The 15,885-nt window shown below is 36.2% G+C and overlaps 4 protein-coding genes across 9 annotated transcripts; all 4 read left to right on the forward strand.

Annotated features, from left to right (window-relative positions):
- The first annotated feature begins 1,146 nt into the window (after positions 1 to 1,146).
- Positions 1,147 to 5,435, forward strand: LOC148584786 ((+)-neomenthol dehydrogenase-like). 4 transcript variants are annotated; one of them, XR_015912662.1, is made up of 7 exons: positions 1,147 to 1,441; positions 1,508 to 1,754; positions 2,002 to 2,070; positions 2,551 to 2,733; positions 2,843 to 3,147; positions 3,586 to 3,958; positions 5,356 to 5,435. XR_015912662.1 is itself a non-coding variant. In XM_088517411.1 (6 exons), the coding sequence occupies exons 1-6, from the start codon at positions 1,419 to 1,421 to the stop codon at positions 3,659 to 3,661; spliced, it is 903 nt and encodes a 300-aa protein (XP_088373537.1). In that variant the 5' UTR covers positions 1,147 to 1,418; the 3' UTR covers positions 3,662 to 4,016. The 4 variants fall into 4 exon arrangements, 1 of the variants encoding a protein (XP_088373537.1); XR_015912660.1 differs by lacking the exon at positions 5,356 to 5,435 and adding an exon at positions 5,038 to 5,161; XR_015912661.1 differs by lacking the exon at positions 5,356 to 5,435 and adding an exon at positions 5,045 to 5,161.
- On the forward strand, positions 5,384 to 8,259 carry LOC148584787 ((+)-neomenthol dehydrogenase-like). The gene is made up of 5 exons (XM_088517418.1): positions 5,384 to 5,465; positions 5,590 to 5,836; positions 6,067 to 6,114; positions 7,403 to 7,570; positions 7,766 to 8,259. Exons 1-5 carry the CDS (start codon positions 5,446 to 5,448, stop codon positions 8,141 to 8,143), a joined length of 861 nt encoding a protein of 286 aa, XP_088373544.1. The 5' UTR covers positions 5,384 to 5,445; the 3' UTR covers positions 8,144 to 8,259.
- A 1,414-nt stretch (positions 8,260 to 9,673) lies between these two features.
- On the forward strand, positions 9,674 to 12,401 carry LOC132186563 ((+)-neomenthol dehydrogenase). 3 transcript variants are annotated; one of them, XM_088517414.1, is made up of 6 exons: positions 9,674 to 9,863; positions 9,952 to 10,198; positions 10,290 to 10,358; positions 10,485 to 10,667; positions 10,777 to 10,976; positions 12,250 to 12,401. In XM_088517414.1, exons 1-6 carry the CDS (start codon positions 9,844 to 9,846, stop codon positions 12,299 to 12,301), a joined length of 771 nt encoding a protein of 256 aa, XP_088373540.1. In that variant the 5' UTR covers positions 9,674 to 9,843; the 3' UTR covers positions 12,302 to 12,401. The 3 variants fall into 3 exon arrangements, with proteins under 3 accessions (XP_088373540.1, XP_088373539.1, XP_088373538.1); XM_088517413.1 differs by having other exon boundaries at positions 10,777 to 11,065; positions 12,250 to 12,361; XM_088517412.1 differs by lacking the exon at positions 12,250 to 12,401 and having other exon boundaries at positions 10,777 to 11,353.
- A 1,487-nt stretch (positions 12,402 to 13,888) lies between these two features.
- LOC148584788 ((+)-neomenthol dehydrogenase-like) lies at positions 13,889 to 15,623 on the forward strand. The gene is made up of 5 exons (XM_088517420.1): positions 13,889 to 14,064; positions 14,163 to 14,409; positions 14,594 to 14,662; positions 14,808 to 14,984; positions 15,121 to 15,623. Exons 1-5 carry the CDS (start codon positions 14,045 to 14,047, stop codon positions 15,499 to 15,501), a joined length of 894 nt encoding a protein of 297 aa, XP_088373546.1. The 5' UTR covers positions 13,889 to 14,044; the 3' UTR covers positions 15,502 to 15,623.
- The last annotated feature ends 262 nt before the right edge of the window (positions 15,624 to 15,885 follow it).

Below are 15,885 nucleotides of genomic sequence, written 5' to 3' on the forward strand. Positions count from 1 at the left end.
TCCTTCTTTTCTCTCCCCCAAGCCACACCTCTCTCCCTTTCTCTATCTCACTCTCTGCCTCACTTTCCCCCCAGCAGGTTTTCGCTCACGAAGACAGATAGGGAGAGAACAGGAGAGAGAAAGAGAGTGATGCAGAGAGAGTTGGGCGAGGGATGGAGAGAGATGGTGAGAGAGAGAAAGCTCAGTAGATGGCCACGGCGAAGCCGTGAGTGGCTGGACAGCGGCTTATGGGCTCAGAATCATTCTTTGGGTAAAATTCTCCTTCTTTTAGTTATGGGTATTTGATTGTGATGGGGTTGATTCTCTGGGTATTCGATTTGGGTAATCAATTGTGTTGTTGAGGATTTTTGATTGTCTTGAGTGGCTGGTTGGGTGTTGAGTTTCGGTTCTAATTGAGGTGTTCTTAGAATCTGTTTTGAGATGGTTTGGCCGAATGGATCTAGAGTTTCTTGAGTTTTGGTTGAGTTGCTGAGTTCTGGAACGATTTAAGTTATTTGGGGAAGATTGATTTTGTGGGTTTTATTTGTTGTTTAATTTTGGGTGTAAATCCTTTGAGTGGCCATGAGAGTGAAGATGGAGTATTGAAGATGAAGTGTAGAAGAAGAGGGCGGAGAAAATGGCTTGCAGAAGAAGAAGAGGGCGGCTTGCAGAAGAAGAAGAGGGCGGAGAAAATGGCTTGCAGAAGAAGAAGTCTGCGGCTTGCAGAAGAAGAAGAGGGCGAAAAAAATGGCTCGTAGAAGAAGAAGAGGGCGGAGAAGAATGGAGAAAAATAATGGGCGTGAAAAGATGTGAGAGGAGAGAGAGTTTTTTTTTATGATTATAATAAGGCAATGGATCGCTACAGTTGAACCTCAAATATTGGGTTCAACTGTAGCAGCTGATGGTTTAAGGAACCATATAGGGAATCTGCTGTAGGACGATTTTTGTGATTTTTTAGACATATTCCCTAAATTTAGGGAACAGACTCCCTAATAGGGAGTCTGCTGGGAATGCTCTAACCCCTTCTTTTCTTTTCTTTTCTTTTTTTTTTTTTTTTGAACTAATGATATCCGTTTGATGAGGTGTGGCTCACAGCTAATTAAACTATTTTTTAAGGACTATTGAGCTATCCCTTGAGGAAGAATTCTACAAAACTCATAGGAGAATAATTAGCACACCCAATATAAATAAGAGAAAATTGAAGTTCAAGAAATTGAATCTGAACCATTGATTGGCAACTGCAGGGAGGAAATTGGAGTTATAGACCGTAAGATACCAAAAGTGTTGACTGTTTTGATTCTCTCTCTCAAAGGGTAAAAGTGTGCTGCAGCTTTCAAAGTCAACTTTACTCTAAAATCGATATCTGGAAAACCCGTTTGCGTTGCTCCCACTTTGCATCTCGTTTCACTTATCATAAAAGAGCCCAAGTTTCATCATCAATGGCAGGAGCGACAATTAACAGGTACTTTGCTTCTTCTTATTTCACGGTGTTTACGTAGAGGCATGACGCCCACTTTTGTTTTTTCAGGTGTGCAGTTGTGACAGGGTCAAATAAGGGGATTGGGTTTGGAATATGCAGGCAACTGGCCTCGATTGGGGTCGTGACGGTGTTAACTGCTAGAGATGAGAAAAGGGGCCTTGAAGCTGTTGAAAAGCTCAAAGAATCAGGGCTATCTGAGTATGTGGTATTTCATCAGCTTGATGTGGCTGACCCTGTTAGCATAGCTTCTTTCGCAGATTTCATCAACACCAAATATGGGAAGCTTGATATATTGGTATGATTCAAAGTCAACTTACTAAAAATCTTTTCATTCCTCTGTTTTCTGTATTTTCTGTACTTGTGCGATGAGATGAGAATTTGATCAATTACCTCCTCTTTTTTTTTTTTTTTTTTTTGGTTAGTGGTATAGAATATTTAGAAATAATTAATGGGTTTTCTCCTTCACGATTCTGGTTTTTGTTGAATTTACAAAACTAAAAGAATGATGACAATTGACAAACGTTAAAGTTCCATATCTGCAGGTCAACAATGCAGGGATTTCTGGAGGTATAGTAGATGGTGATGCTTTAGCAGCTTCTGGCATTGGTAAGGTAAGTTTTGTAAATATTATCCTTTTTTTCTTTGGTTAATTACATTTCATTCCTTCATTTAATCACTGGTTATTCTAAAAGTTTAAGCCAATAAGCAAAAGTGAATTAGTTAATATTCTACTAGTGCTCCTCACATGGGAGCTCAACTCTTCCTCAATAAATGAATCATAATGTGTGGATTATTTAATGAATTGGAAAGTAAATTATAGAGCCAAAATTTGAACTCATGACCTTTGCTCCGATACTATATTAAATCATTGATTATCCAAAAAGCTTAAGCTGATAGGAAAGTAATTAAATTATTAAATTTACTATTTCATATTAACTTAAGTTTTTGAGATAACAAATGATTTAACGTAGTACAAAAAGAAAGGTCGTACATTTCAATATAGAAAGAAAACCCATGTAGAATTGTTTTAGCCTCAGAGTACTTAGTTCACTTAAGAGGCAAGAGGATAAAGTTTAATCTGATTGATACAGGAAGGTGAGAATGCCAAAATCGATTGGAGTAAAATAGTAACTCAAACTTATGAGTTAGCTGAAGAGTGCATAAAAACAAACTACTATGGCACCAAAAGATTGACTGAAGCATTGCTTCCCCTCCTTCAGTTATCCGATTCACCAAATATTGTCAATGTTTCCTCTTCCATGGGGCAGTTAAAGGTATGAAACTACTACAAATAAATTTTGTAAACAAACTGGATGGATTTTACTTTCTAATAGATGTCAAGTTTTTGTTTTCAAATTAAATTGTCTTGTTGTGCTGTTTTAGAAAATACCAAATGAATGGGCTCAAGGAGTGTTGGGCAATACAGAAAACCTTACAGAAGAAAGAGTGGATGAGGTATTGAGTAAATTTTTGAAAGATTTTAAAGAGGGTTCCTTGGAAGCCAAAGGGTGGTCTTGTCTTCTGCCTGCCTATAGAGTTTCAAAAGCTGCTGTAAATACCTACACAAGAATCGTGGCCAAGAATTATCCATCCTTCCGTGTCAATTGCCTTTGCCCTGGCTTGGTCAAGACAGATGCAAACACTGCTGGAATCTTGACGATTGATGAAGGTGCTGAAAGTGTTGTAAGGTTAGCGCTACTATCTAACGATGGTCCTTCTGGCCTCTTCTTTGATCGGAATGAGGTGTCGAGTTTTGTTTAAATATCATCCATTTCTCCTGCCTCTTGGCAAAGAAATAAAGAAGCTTGTCATCTTGATAGAGAGAAATATATGTATTACATGAATGAGTGTGCACTTTACCATGCATTTGATTCTCATTGTGTAAGCAAGTTTTTCACTTCATGTATGTCATGTCATATATATACTTTTTCTTGAAGCAACTTTTAAGAATGTTTCTGTTTGTGCGGAGTCTTTTGGGATAGGCCACTAGAATAATCGGTGGAGATTTGTGAACAAACCACAGGGCTGGTTGTTGGAATATTAAATAAATAAATAATTATTTTTTATTAGTTTAACCGATCCTCCATACCTTATACTAACCCACCTACTATTAATTTGCTGGTCAGGGATTGTGGGCCAACAAAGCATACGGACCCCAGCAACAATGCCCTCCAGAGTAGAGCTCCAACCATTGTGGGTTAGAAGCCCACCACTGCCTGATGGGCTAAGAGGAGCCCAATACACCAAAAAGCCCCTTTCTTCGGCGTGCCAAAACTCCCACAACTGACCACGTGCCATCATCCTCGTACTCCCCCACTCTTAACGGTTATAAATCCAACCACGTCATGCAACTGCATGCAGTCCCGCTAATTCGCATAAATTATTGAGCACGAGACGTCATCGGCGCCGGCTAAGCTTCAGAGTTCAGAAGATGACAAGAAGGCTTGAGGAGTTATCGAGTGATTATCCTTATTATTCTGTTCACACGACTTCAAAGAGGTAAAAAGATCCAACCTTCAAACAAAAATACTAATACTAAACACTACTATTTCTGCCTTGTCAAGTTCATGGGTGAAATTTTCTTGGGCTTTTATTTACTTATTATTTTTTTTGGGGGGGGGGAGGGTGGGTGAAGGTCAAGTGGGCTTGAGTTGGTCCAAGAATTTTGGTCCAAGAATTTTAAATCCTCTTTTGCCAATCAAGCTAACCGTGCCGGGAACTCATTTAAGCGGCTTGATATAATAATTAGTGTTGAAAACTTTTTATATGATTTGCGAATTTGATATGAATTCAATTTGAAATTAGTTAGTTAAGGTTGAAGTGTTTCACCGGTTTAATTAAATTGATGGGTTTATAGTCAACTTATATAGTCTTGTATTTAACCTTAATATGATTTGAACTTGATGATATTTAAGGTGTATTATTTTTTATATGACTCACAAATTCAATATAAAATTAAATTGATTAAGATTAATTTATATAGTTTTCACATGTATTTGTTAGGAAATTAGGACGCCGCTAATTCTTTTTGACAGGATATTGGGATTCAATTTGTCAAGAAAACAACAACACAATAAAATATAAAGGCACAAGACAAGAATTTATACGTGTTTCGGCTAATACTGCTTACGTCCACAGAATACACCAGATATTTTTATATCACTTTGAATGAACTACAATTATGAATCAGCAGATCTCACTCACACAGTGTATCTCTCACACTCCTGAAAAATACACACTCTTGTGTTTTGCTCACTTTCTCATAAAAACACTACTATTGTATTTTTCTAGCTCTTTTATTAAAGCACTCTCACTTTCTTTTAAGAAGCTCTCGTTGGTGTCTTATTTGCAAGTGGCCTTCCATTTTGTTACATAGGCAATTTCCTGCACCCATATTTCAAACATTTCGGTCACTTACTCTATAGCATAGCCCACAATTCTCCTTTCACACCTATTTTTCTTCTTTCATCTAGAAGCCCCCTTATCTATTAGCTTTAACAAAGACAAATGATATAAGGCTTCTTAGAGGAATAAAGACAATCGGCCAAGGCTTTTAACAAAGCCCATTTTTGTCAAAGATTGCAGCTGCAATTATCTACATGGGAGAAATGTGATGAGTAATGAGAGTGAACCCAATTGTCAACAAAGGTGAGCCACACTTTGCCAACAGTATTATCACCTCAAAAGAAGAAAGAGTTTTGAAGTCTTCGGGAGTGGTTGAGTGCTTGCATGGGTTTACTCACCAACCGCTTGCATGGATCATGTGATGTGATGTGATTTAACTCATGCGAATTTTTAACGCATTGAGTTGAATGAATAAAAAAAAAGAAGAAAGTAACTAAACGACAAGGACGTTACAAAAATCTGTTCTGGTCCAACTCCAACTCAATTGGTAGGTATAGTAATCCTATGACACAACTAAAAGCCCAACCTCATACTGTTGTACATCACACTTTTTCTCGGATCAAATTCCAAGTCTCATAACCATGGCCGAAGCAACAATGAGGTATTTCTTCAGTCCGTCCATGGTGTCTTATCTTTTACATTTTCCATCAAATCTCGGGCCACAAATCTAACAATCATCTTTCTCTTTCTCTCTTCTTTTATGGGATATAACAAAAAAAAAAAAGGTATGCAGTTGTTACAGGGGCAAATAAGGGGATTGGATTTGAAGTAGTGAGACAGTTGGCTTCAAACAGGTTCATAGTGGTCCTAACAGCAAGAGATGAGAAGAGGGGTCTTGAAGCTCTTGAGAAACTGAAAGACGCTGGTCTTTCTGATCAGGTGGTTTTTCATCAGCTTGACGTGTCTAACCCTGCTAGCATTGCTTCTCTCGCAGATTTCATCAAAGCCCAGTTTGGAAAACTCGATGTCTTGGTATGATTCCAAGCTGATTTTCTTTTAAAAGTTTTGTCCCTTTTGGATCTTATTCTTCTTGAAATTCTCTCTGAAATCTCGATAAAATTGTGGTATGTCGTCATCAAGGGGTAGAATCATCCATATAACGGGAAGGATTTATTAATTAACTTTTCCCTTTTTTTAAAAAAAAAAATCTAATTCTTGTTGATGTAAACAAAATGAATGATGAAAGCTGAAACTGTGTGCAGGTGAACAACGCTGGGATTAGTGGAGTCAAAGCAAATGCTGATGTTGAGGTAACTACTTTCCAGATGTCTTTTCTGTGTTTGCAGCAGAGTAAAGCTGAGTTTGAAATGGGATGCGCCTTCGGCGTTAACTTATAACAGCCACAAGTGTCTTGTGCAGTTGGTTTGAATGCCATGGTTGCACTCCATCATGTATTTTACTTGGAGATCGTTACTATATAATATCTTGTTTTGACAAATTGAAATTTTGGATAGTAAAGATGTAACACCCCACTTTCATATTGAGGAGAGATGAATTTAGTAATGGTAGCAACCTAGTAAAGCCATGTGATGCTAGAGCACTTCTTGACATAACCATAATGAAGATATCAGGAATTTAAGGGGAGAGATTATGACACCATATTCCCACATTAGAAAGATGAAATTCATATAGAGTGGTAGATTATAAAGGCACTCAAAGGTGTTTAAATCTCACATGAGTTCCTAATTCGGTGAGATTTGTTGGATGGTCTTGAGTGTCTCTCAACCCCAAAAATTAATTTAAGAGGTGATGTTTTTCCTTACACTTATAAATTGACCATTAGCCCCTTCCATAACTGATATGAGATAATCCCAACAATCTCCCCTGCCCTTCACACCTTGGGTCTTGGGTCAGAGCTAAGATAACCCATATCTTCCATGGACGGTTGGGCCGAGACTTGTTAATTGAACCTAAGCTCTAATGCCAGTGTTGGGTGGTCGTGAACCTCTCTCAACCTTAAAAGTTAGCTCAAAATGTGAGGTTTTCCCTCACATTTATAAACTGACCACCAGCCCATTCCACAGCTGATATGAGATAACCCCAACAAAATTAAGTTTTATAAGTAATTTTAGAGACCTCAAAATTAATTAAACCTTTGGGAATGATATCGCAGGTATAGTCGGTAAGTCGTTCAATCATACAAACAAGTCTGTGGACACAACTAGGAAGGGATTTTCACTAAGAAAAAACATCTTACAAAATAGTTGTAAAGAAAAAGCCATTCAAAATATGAAGCTTCAATACACTCCCAATGTCAAAAAAATGATTTCAAAAATAGTGGTGAAGAAAAAACTACTCAAAATCTGCTTCGATTCACTCAAATCTTACACTACAGATTTTTCAAAGCATTGACGTGGGGAATGTTCCTTATCTTTAATACTTAACGAAAGGTCTTTGTGGAGGTTGAAAAAGAATAATCTTATGTCAAAACCATTCTTTTTCCTTGGAATAAATTAGCATCTCCTAAGTGCTAATTCTTCTACCATCTACTGCGAAGTATTTGGCGATATTTACCAAGGGATTGAATTCTTACTGCAGGCAGGAGCTAATCCGCGTAAACCGACTCAAAATGCTGAGTTAGCAGAGGAATGCTTGCTAACAAACTACTATGGTGCTAAAGGAATGGCCGAAGCACTCATTCCTCTCCTTCAATTGTCCAGTTCACCAAGGATTGTTAATGTCTCATCCTCCAGTGGGAAGTTGGAGGTATAAACGTAACACACTCCTCCTCCTCCTATATAGAAATAAATTGTTGGCAAATTGGATAGAAATTTGCTTGAATTTGAAACCAGAGGATCCTGCTTGTTTTGGTTAATTTATGTTAGTTTTTCTTGTCAACACTTTCTGGCCCCAAAAGCTAAAAACTAGAGGATCCTTCTTGTTTTGTTGATGTTGTTTCAGAACATACCAAACGAATGGGCTAAAAGAGTGCTGGGTGACGCTGAAAACCTGATAGAAGAGAAAGTGGATGAGGTATTGAAGGAGTTTATAAAAGATTTCAAAGAAGGGTCGGTAGAAGCCAAAAAGTGGCCTACTTTTCTTTCTGCCTATACGCTCTCGAAAGCAGCCATGAATGCCCACACAAGAATTCTAGCCAAAAAGTACCCAAATTTCTGCATCAACTGTGTCTGCCCTGGCTTTACCAAAACAGATATAAATGGCAACGCTGGTGTCTTGCCTGTCGAAGAAGGTGGTGCGAGTCCTGTCAGGTTAGCCCTCCTGCCCGATGGCAGTCCTTCTGGCCTCTTCTATTTTCGCCAAGAGGTGTCTTCTTTCTGATTGAAGACAAAACCACTATACAGCTTGCTAATAAAACTTATAGCTTGTAACTTTTCTACGCACTTTTATGTAAAAGACCTCAAATTTATAATTGGAGTGATCCGTGTTTCGTTGAATGGCATTGAACACATTGAATTTTTTTTGGTTTTTTGATGGGAATGAACTCTTTGATAAAGGGTTGATCGATCTCCATTTAATACAGAAACAAAAACAAACAAAAAAAAGTTCCCACGAGACTTTGCTCTGGTCTTCTCTGAGATCTTCACCTCACACCTTGCTGCTCACTTGCATGGTTCCGCCACATATAGCCTTAATGCCCTTTTCTCTCCTCCATCTCTTATAGAACCGATTTCCTTTGCATGTCTCGACCTCTAGACTTCTACCATATTCTACCTCTCCTTGTAGACTTACATTGCTTTCTCTCCTCTCAAATCCCAATTTTACCACCCTCTCTGCTCTTGACACCGGACAGAAAAACATTTTTTTTCTTCTTTAATCCATTAAAAAATGACATAAAAAACACAAGATATTAAATAATAATAATAATAATAATAATAATAATAATTTTTACACATTAAGGAACACATGTTATTTTTAAAGATTATGTTGAAGAAAAAAGAAATCAAACATACATTACTTGCAAATCTTAGAACTTAACCTTTAAAAAATAAAAAGTAACCTGTCTTTTAAGTACATGAGAAGCAAATATTTTTTTTGAACTTTTCCATAGTTTCATTCATTCTTACCCGGTTATCTTTAATCTCGTCCATAATCATTAACCAATGGTCTCAATTTGAAGTTGAAAGAAAACAACTTTTGTCTTTCATTAATTAATCATATAGAGGGCAAGAACTTTTGGCTTCAAAGAACTTTTCTTTGAAGTTTCAAAGAAAAGAATTTTTGGCTTTCATTATATAATCTCTGAAGTTTCAAAGCAAAAACCAATCAGGGAGAAACCAATGTTTAACCCATCAAATCATGGGCCCCTTTACAATACTATCGTAGTTCTTTTTTTTTATCTGTTAGAAAAATTTTGAATGGGACACGAACACGACGACAAAAGCTAGTGGGAGTAGTTCATGTCCATAAAGTCATGGGTTATTCAGTTTTCTAGCCAACCACACATAAAAAGAAGAGAAATGCTAAAGGCCCAACTTTTTTGCCCAACAAAAGTCCAACTTTTACCCTTTATTTTTTTTAAAAAAAAAACAAAATGAAAAATGGAAAAAATGTCTGAAGCAACCCTATCTATTTTTTGCCTTTCTTTTATGTAATATTTTTTTAAAAATGAAAAATAGTATTTTTCTTCATAATAATGACATTTTCTTGAAAAAAATGACATTATTATGAAAAAAATACTAATTTTCATTTTTAAAAAAATACCAAATAAAAGAGAGACAAAAAATAGATAGGGTTGCTTCAAACATTTTTTCCATTTTTTATTTTATTTTATTTTTTAAAAATAAATAAGGCAAAAATTAAACTTTTATTGGGCAAAAAAGTTGGGTCCCTATCATTCCTTTAAAAAGAATGTACATGCGTAGTACACGTCTCTAATTTCTTGAAACGAACAGCAACATTTCCTCTGCTTTTCAAGGATAATGTTAGAAGATAAGCTAAGACCAAGAGCTCTCTGACAGAAACCAACTGATAATATTCCCTGTTTCACTTATCATAAAGAGTCCTAAGATTCATCATCAATGGCAGGAGCCACAAACAGGTACTTTGCTTCTTCTTATTTAAGCATGACACCCATATTTATTATTTTTTTTTTCTCTCTTTTCATTCGTTTAAATTTTTTTTCCCAGGTGTGCAGTTGTGACAGGATCAAATAAGGGGATTGGGTTTGGAATATGCAGGCAGCTGGCCTCAATTGGGGTAGTGACGGTGTTAACTGCTAGAGATGAGAAAAGGGGCCTTGAAGCTTTTGAAAAGCTCAAAGAATCTGGACTATCTGAGTATGTTGTATTTCATCAGCTTGATTTGGCTGACCCTGTTAGCATTGCTTCTCTCGCAGATTTCATCAAAACCAAATATGGGAAGCTTGATATATTGGTACTATTCAAAATCTTAATATTCATGATTTTGTTTTTTGGTGAATTTTCAAGACACAATAAATGATGACAAGTGTTAAAATTCTATGCAGGTTAACAATGCAGGGATTGCTGGAGCTGTAACAGATGGTGATGCTTTGGCAGCTTCTGGTGTTGGTAAGGTAAGTTTTGTCAATATTATATCTTTTTTCTTGGGTTAATTACATTTCATTCCCTCATATTACTTTTTGTTAAATCATCAGTAAGATTCTTTTTACGTATATTACATTGTCTGATTGATACTGCAGGGAGGAGATAATGCCAAAATCGATTGGAGAAAAATAGTGTCTCAAACTTATGAGTTGGGTGAAGAGTGCCTTAAAACAAACTACTATGGCACCAAAAGAGTGACTGAGGCACTGCTTCCCCTCCTCCAGTTATCCGATTCACCAAGGATTATCAATGTTTCCTCTTCCATGGGGCAGTTAAAGGTATGAAACTACTACAAACAAATTTTCTAAATAATCTGGAGGGATTTTAATTTCTAATAGATGTCAAGTTTTTGTTTTCAAATTAAATTGTCTTGTTGTGCTGTTTTAGAAAATACAAAATGAATGGGCTAAAGGAGTGCTAGGTGATGCTGAAAGCCTTACAGAAGAAAGAGTGGATGAGGTGTTGAATGAATTTTTGAAAGATTTTAAAGAGGGTTCCTTGGAAACCAAAGGCTGGCCTGGTTATGTCTCTGCCTATACAGTTTCAAAAGCAGCTCTAAATGCCTACACAAGAATTGTGGCCAAAAAGTACCCATCTTTTCGCATTAACTGCGTCTGTCCTGGCTATGTCAAAACAGATATAAATCACAACCAAGGCTTCTTGACGATTGAAGAAGGTGCTGAAAGTGTTGTAAGATTAGCACTATTGCCTAACGATGGCCCTTCTGGCCTCTTCTTTCATCGGAATGAAGTTTCAACTTTTGATTAAATATCATCTATTTCTATAACCTTTTATCAAAATAAATAAAGAAGCAAGTCATCTTGATAGAGAGAAATATATTACATCAATATCGAATGAGTGTGCACTTTTCCTTGCATCTGATTCTCAATGTGTAATAGGTTACTTGAAGACCAATGTGTATCTTTAATGTCAGATAGTGTATATGCTGTAAGCATGTTTTTCACTTCATGTGTGTCATGTCAAATATATGCTTCTTCTTAATGCAACTTCTAAGAATGTTTCAGTATGTGCTGAGTCTCTTGGGATAGGCAAGTAGAATATTAATTAAATAATTATTTGTTATTAGAACAAGCAATGATTTGACATGATATAAGAGCAATGGTCTTAGTTCAAACATCGTTTCTATCAATGGAGTTTTCTAAATAAAACACTTATTATCAAACCTATTGCACCAATTTCCTCATTGATAGAAATTTCCTACAAACTGGTTGCAAGAAGAGTCTTTAAAAATGACACATGCTTTAAGCATGTGAGAAGCTTTCTTATTAATGATATTAAAAATAGCATGTAAAAAGTACTTGCTATTAAAAAAAGTATGTGATTCAAAAATCACTTTTTTAGAGGCCTAGTCCCAAAAAATATATTTGTCCATAGTTTCATTAAATGCTTATCTGGTTATCTATAACCTTGTCCATATTTTAGTATGCGTGGTTCCTCAATAGACCAATGGTCTCGATTTGACGTTGCAAAGCAAAATTCAATTAATTTTTGAAAAACATTATATTTTTAAAAAAAATTTCTCTAAAAGTCTGCTCCCAAATAATGTGTTACTATTCTATAAATTGTCCAGCACTCATTCCTCTCCTCCAATTGTCCAATTCACCATGGATTGTTAATGTCTCATCCTTCATGGGGAAGTTGGAGGTATAAACGTAACACACTCCTCCTCGTCCTATATAGAAATAAATTGTTGGCAAATTGGATAGAAATTTGCTTGAATTTGAAACCAGAGGATCCTGCTTGTTTTGGTTAATTTATGTTAGTTTTTCTTGTCAACACTTTCTGGCCCCAAAAGCTAAAAACTAGAGGATTCTGCTTGTTTTGTTGATGTTGTCTCAGAACATACCAAATGAATGGGCTAAAAGAGTGCTGGGTGATGCTGAAAACCTGACAGAAGAGAAAGTGGATGAGGTATTGAAGGAGTTTCCTATATTGCTTCGAAAGCAGCTTTGAATGCCTACATAAGAATTGTGGCCAAGAAGTACCCATCTTTTCGCTCCAACTGTGTATGTCCTGGCTATGTCAAGACAGATATAAACTATAACACTGGCTTCTTAACTATTGACGAAGGTGCTCAAAGTGTTGTAAGGTTAGTGCTATTGTCAAACAATGGTCCTTCTGGTCACTTCTTTTTTCGGAATGAAGTGTCAACTTTTGAGTAAAGATTATCCATTTCTGCAGCTTCTCACCAAAATTAAATAAAGAATTGAGTCATCTCGGTAGGGAAAAATGTGTCACATCAATATCTAATGAGTGTGCACTTTTCCTTGCATTCGATTCTCAATGTGTAATAGGTTACTGGAAGACAAATGTGTAACATTAATGTGTATGCTGTAAGCAAGTTTATCATTTCGTGTGTGTCATGCCAAATATATGTTTTTTCTTTATGTAAATTTTAAGAATGTTTCTGATTTCGCCGAGTCTTTTGGGATGGACAAGTGGATTAATCTGTGGAGAAATTAATGAGCAAAATAATAATTTTTTATTCATTTAAACTTTTAGGACAAGTGATGATTTGACATAGTATCGAGGTAAAGTTTTTAAGTTCAAATAGTAGTTTCGTCAATTCACTCACATTTTAATTAAATACTCCAGCGGACAATATACAATGTTGCCTTTTTTGCAGTGTTGTTTACACTCAGGCTGAGGTATTTGTCGGTCAGCGGCCTTTATGCATTGTCATTTTCTGCCCCACTAAAGGACGCACATTTTGATTGTCTTAATACTTTTTCAATGATCGAAACCTTCAATTTTTTTTTTTTGTTTTTTGGATAATCGAACTCCTCTAAGGTAGGGCCACTTGATATACCCACCATTTTAGGTAAACCCAAGCAATAATTTTGGAATTGTTCACTACTAGATCCTCATCATCAGAAACATACATATCTGCACATTTTCTTTCCAATCAAAAAAATTCTTCATAACATATGCCCAATAGGAAGAATTACTTCCATTCAATCTAACACTAATGTCTGGAAGAGAATCATCTCTTTCATCCGCCATCTTCAAATTTCAATCGAATTGCAGAGACCAAGATCAAATAATGAAGCCGAGAAGGAATGTTAATACCTGGAGGAGTTCTGTAGAGGGAGATACAAAACCTGTTGAAGAGTTTTTCCAAGCCCACAAAGAAGAAGAGAGAAAGATTTCTGATAAGAAGAGAATTCCAGCGAGAGAGATGCATAAATACTCCATAATCAAAGAACGAGAGACAAAATAAATGACAATTCAGATTAAACTTATCAGATTCAATGGTTGATTTTCAAAATGGAAGAACCGAAGGATGAAGAATATACATAAAAAATAATAATAATAATAATAATAATAATAATAAAGCATCTCTGTATTAGCTAAGACCACTTCAATGAGAAAAAAAATCCAACCTCCAAACAAATAAAATACTTACTAAATCCGACAAGTTGAAACAGGAATCATGTTAAACAAAGAACTGAGCGGCTAACCTCCACAAGATGACAAAAAGGTTTCAGGAGTCAACGAAGAAGGCTGGGCTGCAACAGCTAACAAAGGTGGCTCAGATCAGGGTAGCGATTCAAACTCAAGCCACCCTCAACGCATAACTCTTCTTCTTTAATAGTGCTTTCACTTATCACACTCTCCCAACTTTCCATCATCAATGGCAGAAGCAACAAAGAGGTGGTTTGCTTCTTCTTTCATGCTGTTTTTTATACCCTCTCTCCCTCTTTGTTCGTTTTAAATTTTGGGACCATCTTTTTTATTTTTTGTTTTTTCAGGTATGCAGTTGTGACAGGATCAAATAAGGGGATTGGGTTTGGAATATGCAGGCAACTGGCCTCAAATGGGGTCGTGACGGTGCTAACTGCTAGAGATGAGAAAAGGGGCATTGAAGCTGTTGAAAAACTCAAAGAATCAGGGCTATCTGAGTATGTGGTATTTCATCAGCTTGATGTGGCTGACCCTGTTAGTATAGCTTCTCTCGCAGATTTCATCAAAACCAAATATGGGAAGCTTGATATATTGGTACGATTCAAAGTCAACTTACTAAAAAAATTTTCATTCCTCTGTTTTCTATTTATTCTGTACTTGTATGATAAAATGAGAATTTGATCAATTACCCATCCGTTCCCTTCTTGTTTTTTTTTTTTTGTTTTTTTTTTAATTATTGTTCTAATGATGACAAACCCTTTAAATTCTATATATGCAGGTCAACAATGCAGGGATTTCTGGATGTATAATAGATGGTGATGCTTTTGCAGCTATGGGAGGTGGTAAGGCAAGTTTTTCAAGTATCCTCTGTTTTTCCTTTTCTTCGCCCAAAAAAAAAAAAAACAAAAAGATGAGTGCTCTGCTCTTGGACAAAATCACCCATCACAAAGCAATGTCTGTCTACCATTTTCTTTCTACAATTATTAATGCAGGAAGGTGCCACAATCGATTGGGAGAAAATAACGACTCACACTTACGAGTTGGCTGAAGATTGCGTGAGGACAAACTACTATGGCTGCAGAAGAATCGTTGAAGCACTTGTTCCCCTCCTTCATTTGTCCAATTCACCAAGGATTGTTAATGTTTCTTCTTTCTGGGGGAAGCTACAGGTATAAAACTAGTACAAATATAAGATCCCTCTTGTATACTTTCTATCAAGATTCATGCAGAGTTTTTATTTTCAAATTAAGCTGTGATTCATTTTCCCCTCAATCAAACATAAGTTTTCTTGTTCTGTTGTTTTAGAACATATCAAATGAATGGGCTAAAGGAGTGTTTGGTGATGCTGAAAGCCTGTCAGAAGAAAGAGTGGATGAGGTATTGAGTGAATTTCTGAAAGATTTTAAAGAGGGTTCCTTGGAAACGAAATGCTGGCCTAGTTTTTTGCCTGCCTACAAAGTTTCAAAAGCGGCTCTAAATGCTTATACAAGAATCGTGGCCAAGAAATATCCATATTTCCATGTCAATTGCGTTTGTCCTGGCAATGTCAAGACAGATATAAACCTCAACACTGGCTTATTGACTAGTGATGAAGGTGCTGAAAGTGCTGTAAAGCTAGCGCTGCTGCCCAACGATGGTCCTTCTGGCGTATTCTTTGAACAAAACAAAGTGTCAACTTTTGATTAAAGATCGTACATTTTATTAGTTTCTCGTTAAGAGAATAAATACCACATGGATACCTAAATTAACATGCTCTTTTTCCTTTGTACTCTACTTTTCTGTCGTGGTTCTCAATGCAATAAGCTACTTTCAAGCCAATGTACAACATTAATGTCATGTATTTTATGCTGAGAATCTTAGTAGGATCTCCATTTCAACAATCTTGAAAATAGTACAAGAACCCCTTCACTAAAAATAATAATAATTTAGGGACGTTCTAAAATGGGGTCGTTTTCACAAAACGACCTCATCAATGATCATTTTTATAGTAAAATAACTTCTAAAAAAGATGAGTTGTTTAAACAGTAAAACATTGTTCTAACGACCCTACTATCTGAGTAAGGTCATTTG

This window comes from Corylus avellana, chromosome 6 (assembly GCF_965113065.1).
Source record: "Corylus avellana chromosome 6, dhCorAvel1.hap1.2, whole genome shotgun sequence".
NCBI lineage: Eukaryota > Viridiplantae > Streptophyta > Magnoliopsida > Fagales > Betulaceae > Corylus > Corylus avellana.

Coding starts and splice junctions, on each gene's coding strand:
- LOC148584788 (XM_088517420.1), top strand. CDS start 14,045: ATGGCAGAAGCAACAAAGAG. Junction 14,410..14,593: donor ATGGGAAGCTTGATATATTG/GTACGATTCAAA, acceptor CTATATATGCAG/GTCAACAATGCAGGGATTTC. Junction 14,663..14,807: donor CAGCTATGGGAGGTGGTAAG/GCAAGTTTTTCA, acceptor TTATTAATGCAG/GAAGGTGCCACAATCGATTG.
- LOC132186563 (XM_088517412.1), top strand. CDS start 9,844: ATGGCAGGAGCCACAAACAG. Junction 9,864..9,951: donor ATGGCAGGAGCCACAAACAG/GTACTTTGCTTC, acceptor TTTTTTTCCCAG/GTGTGCAGTTGTGACAGGAT. Junction 10,359..10,484: donor CAGCTTCTGGTGTTGGTAAG/GTAAGTTTTGTC, acceptor TTGATACTGCAG/GGAGGAGATAATGCCAAAAT.
- LOC148584786 (XM_088517411.1), top strand. CDS start 1,419: ATGGCAGGAGCGACAATTAACAG. Junction 2,734..2,842: donor CTTCCATGGGGCAGTTAAAG/GTATGAAACTAC, acceptor GTGCTGTTTTAG/AAAATACCAAATGAATGGGC. Junction 3,148..3,585: donor GGTGCTGAAAGTGTTGTAAG/GTTAGCGCTACT, acceptor TTTGCTGGTCAG/GGATTGTGGGCCAACAAAGC.
- LOC148584787 (XM_088517418.1), top strand. CDS start 5,446: ATGGCCGAAGCAACAATGAG. Junction 5,466..5,589: donor ATGGCCGAAGCAACAATGAG/GTATTTCTTCAG, acceptor AAAAAAAAAAAG/GTATGCAGTTGTTACAGGGG. Junction 6,115..7,402: donor AAGCAAATGCTGATGTTGAG/GTAACTACTTTC, acceptor TTCTTACTGCAG/GCAGGAGCTAATCCGCGTAA.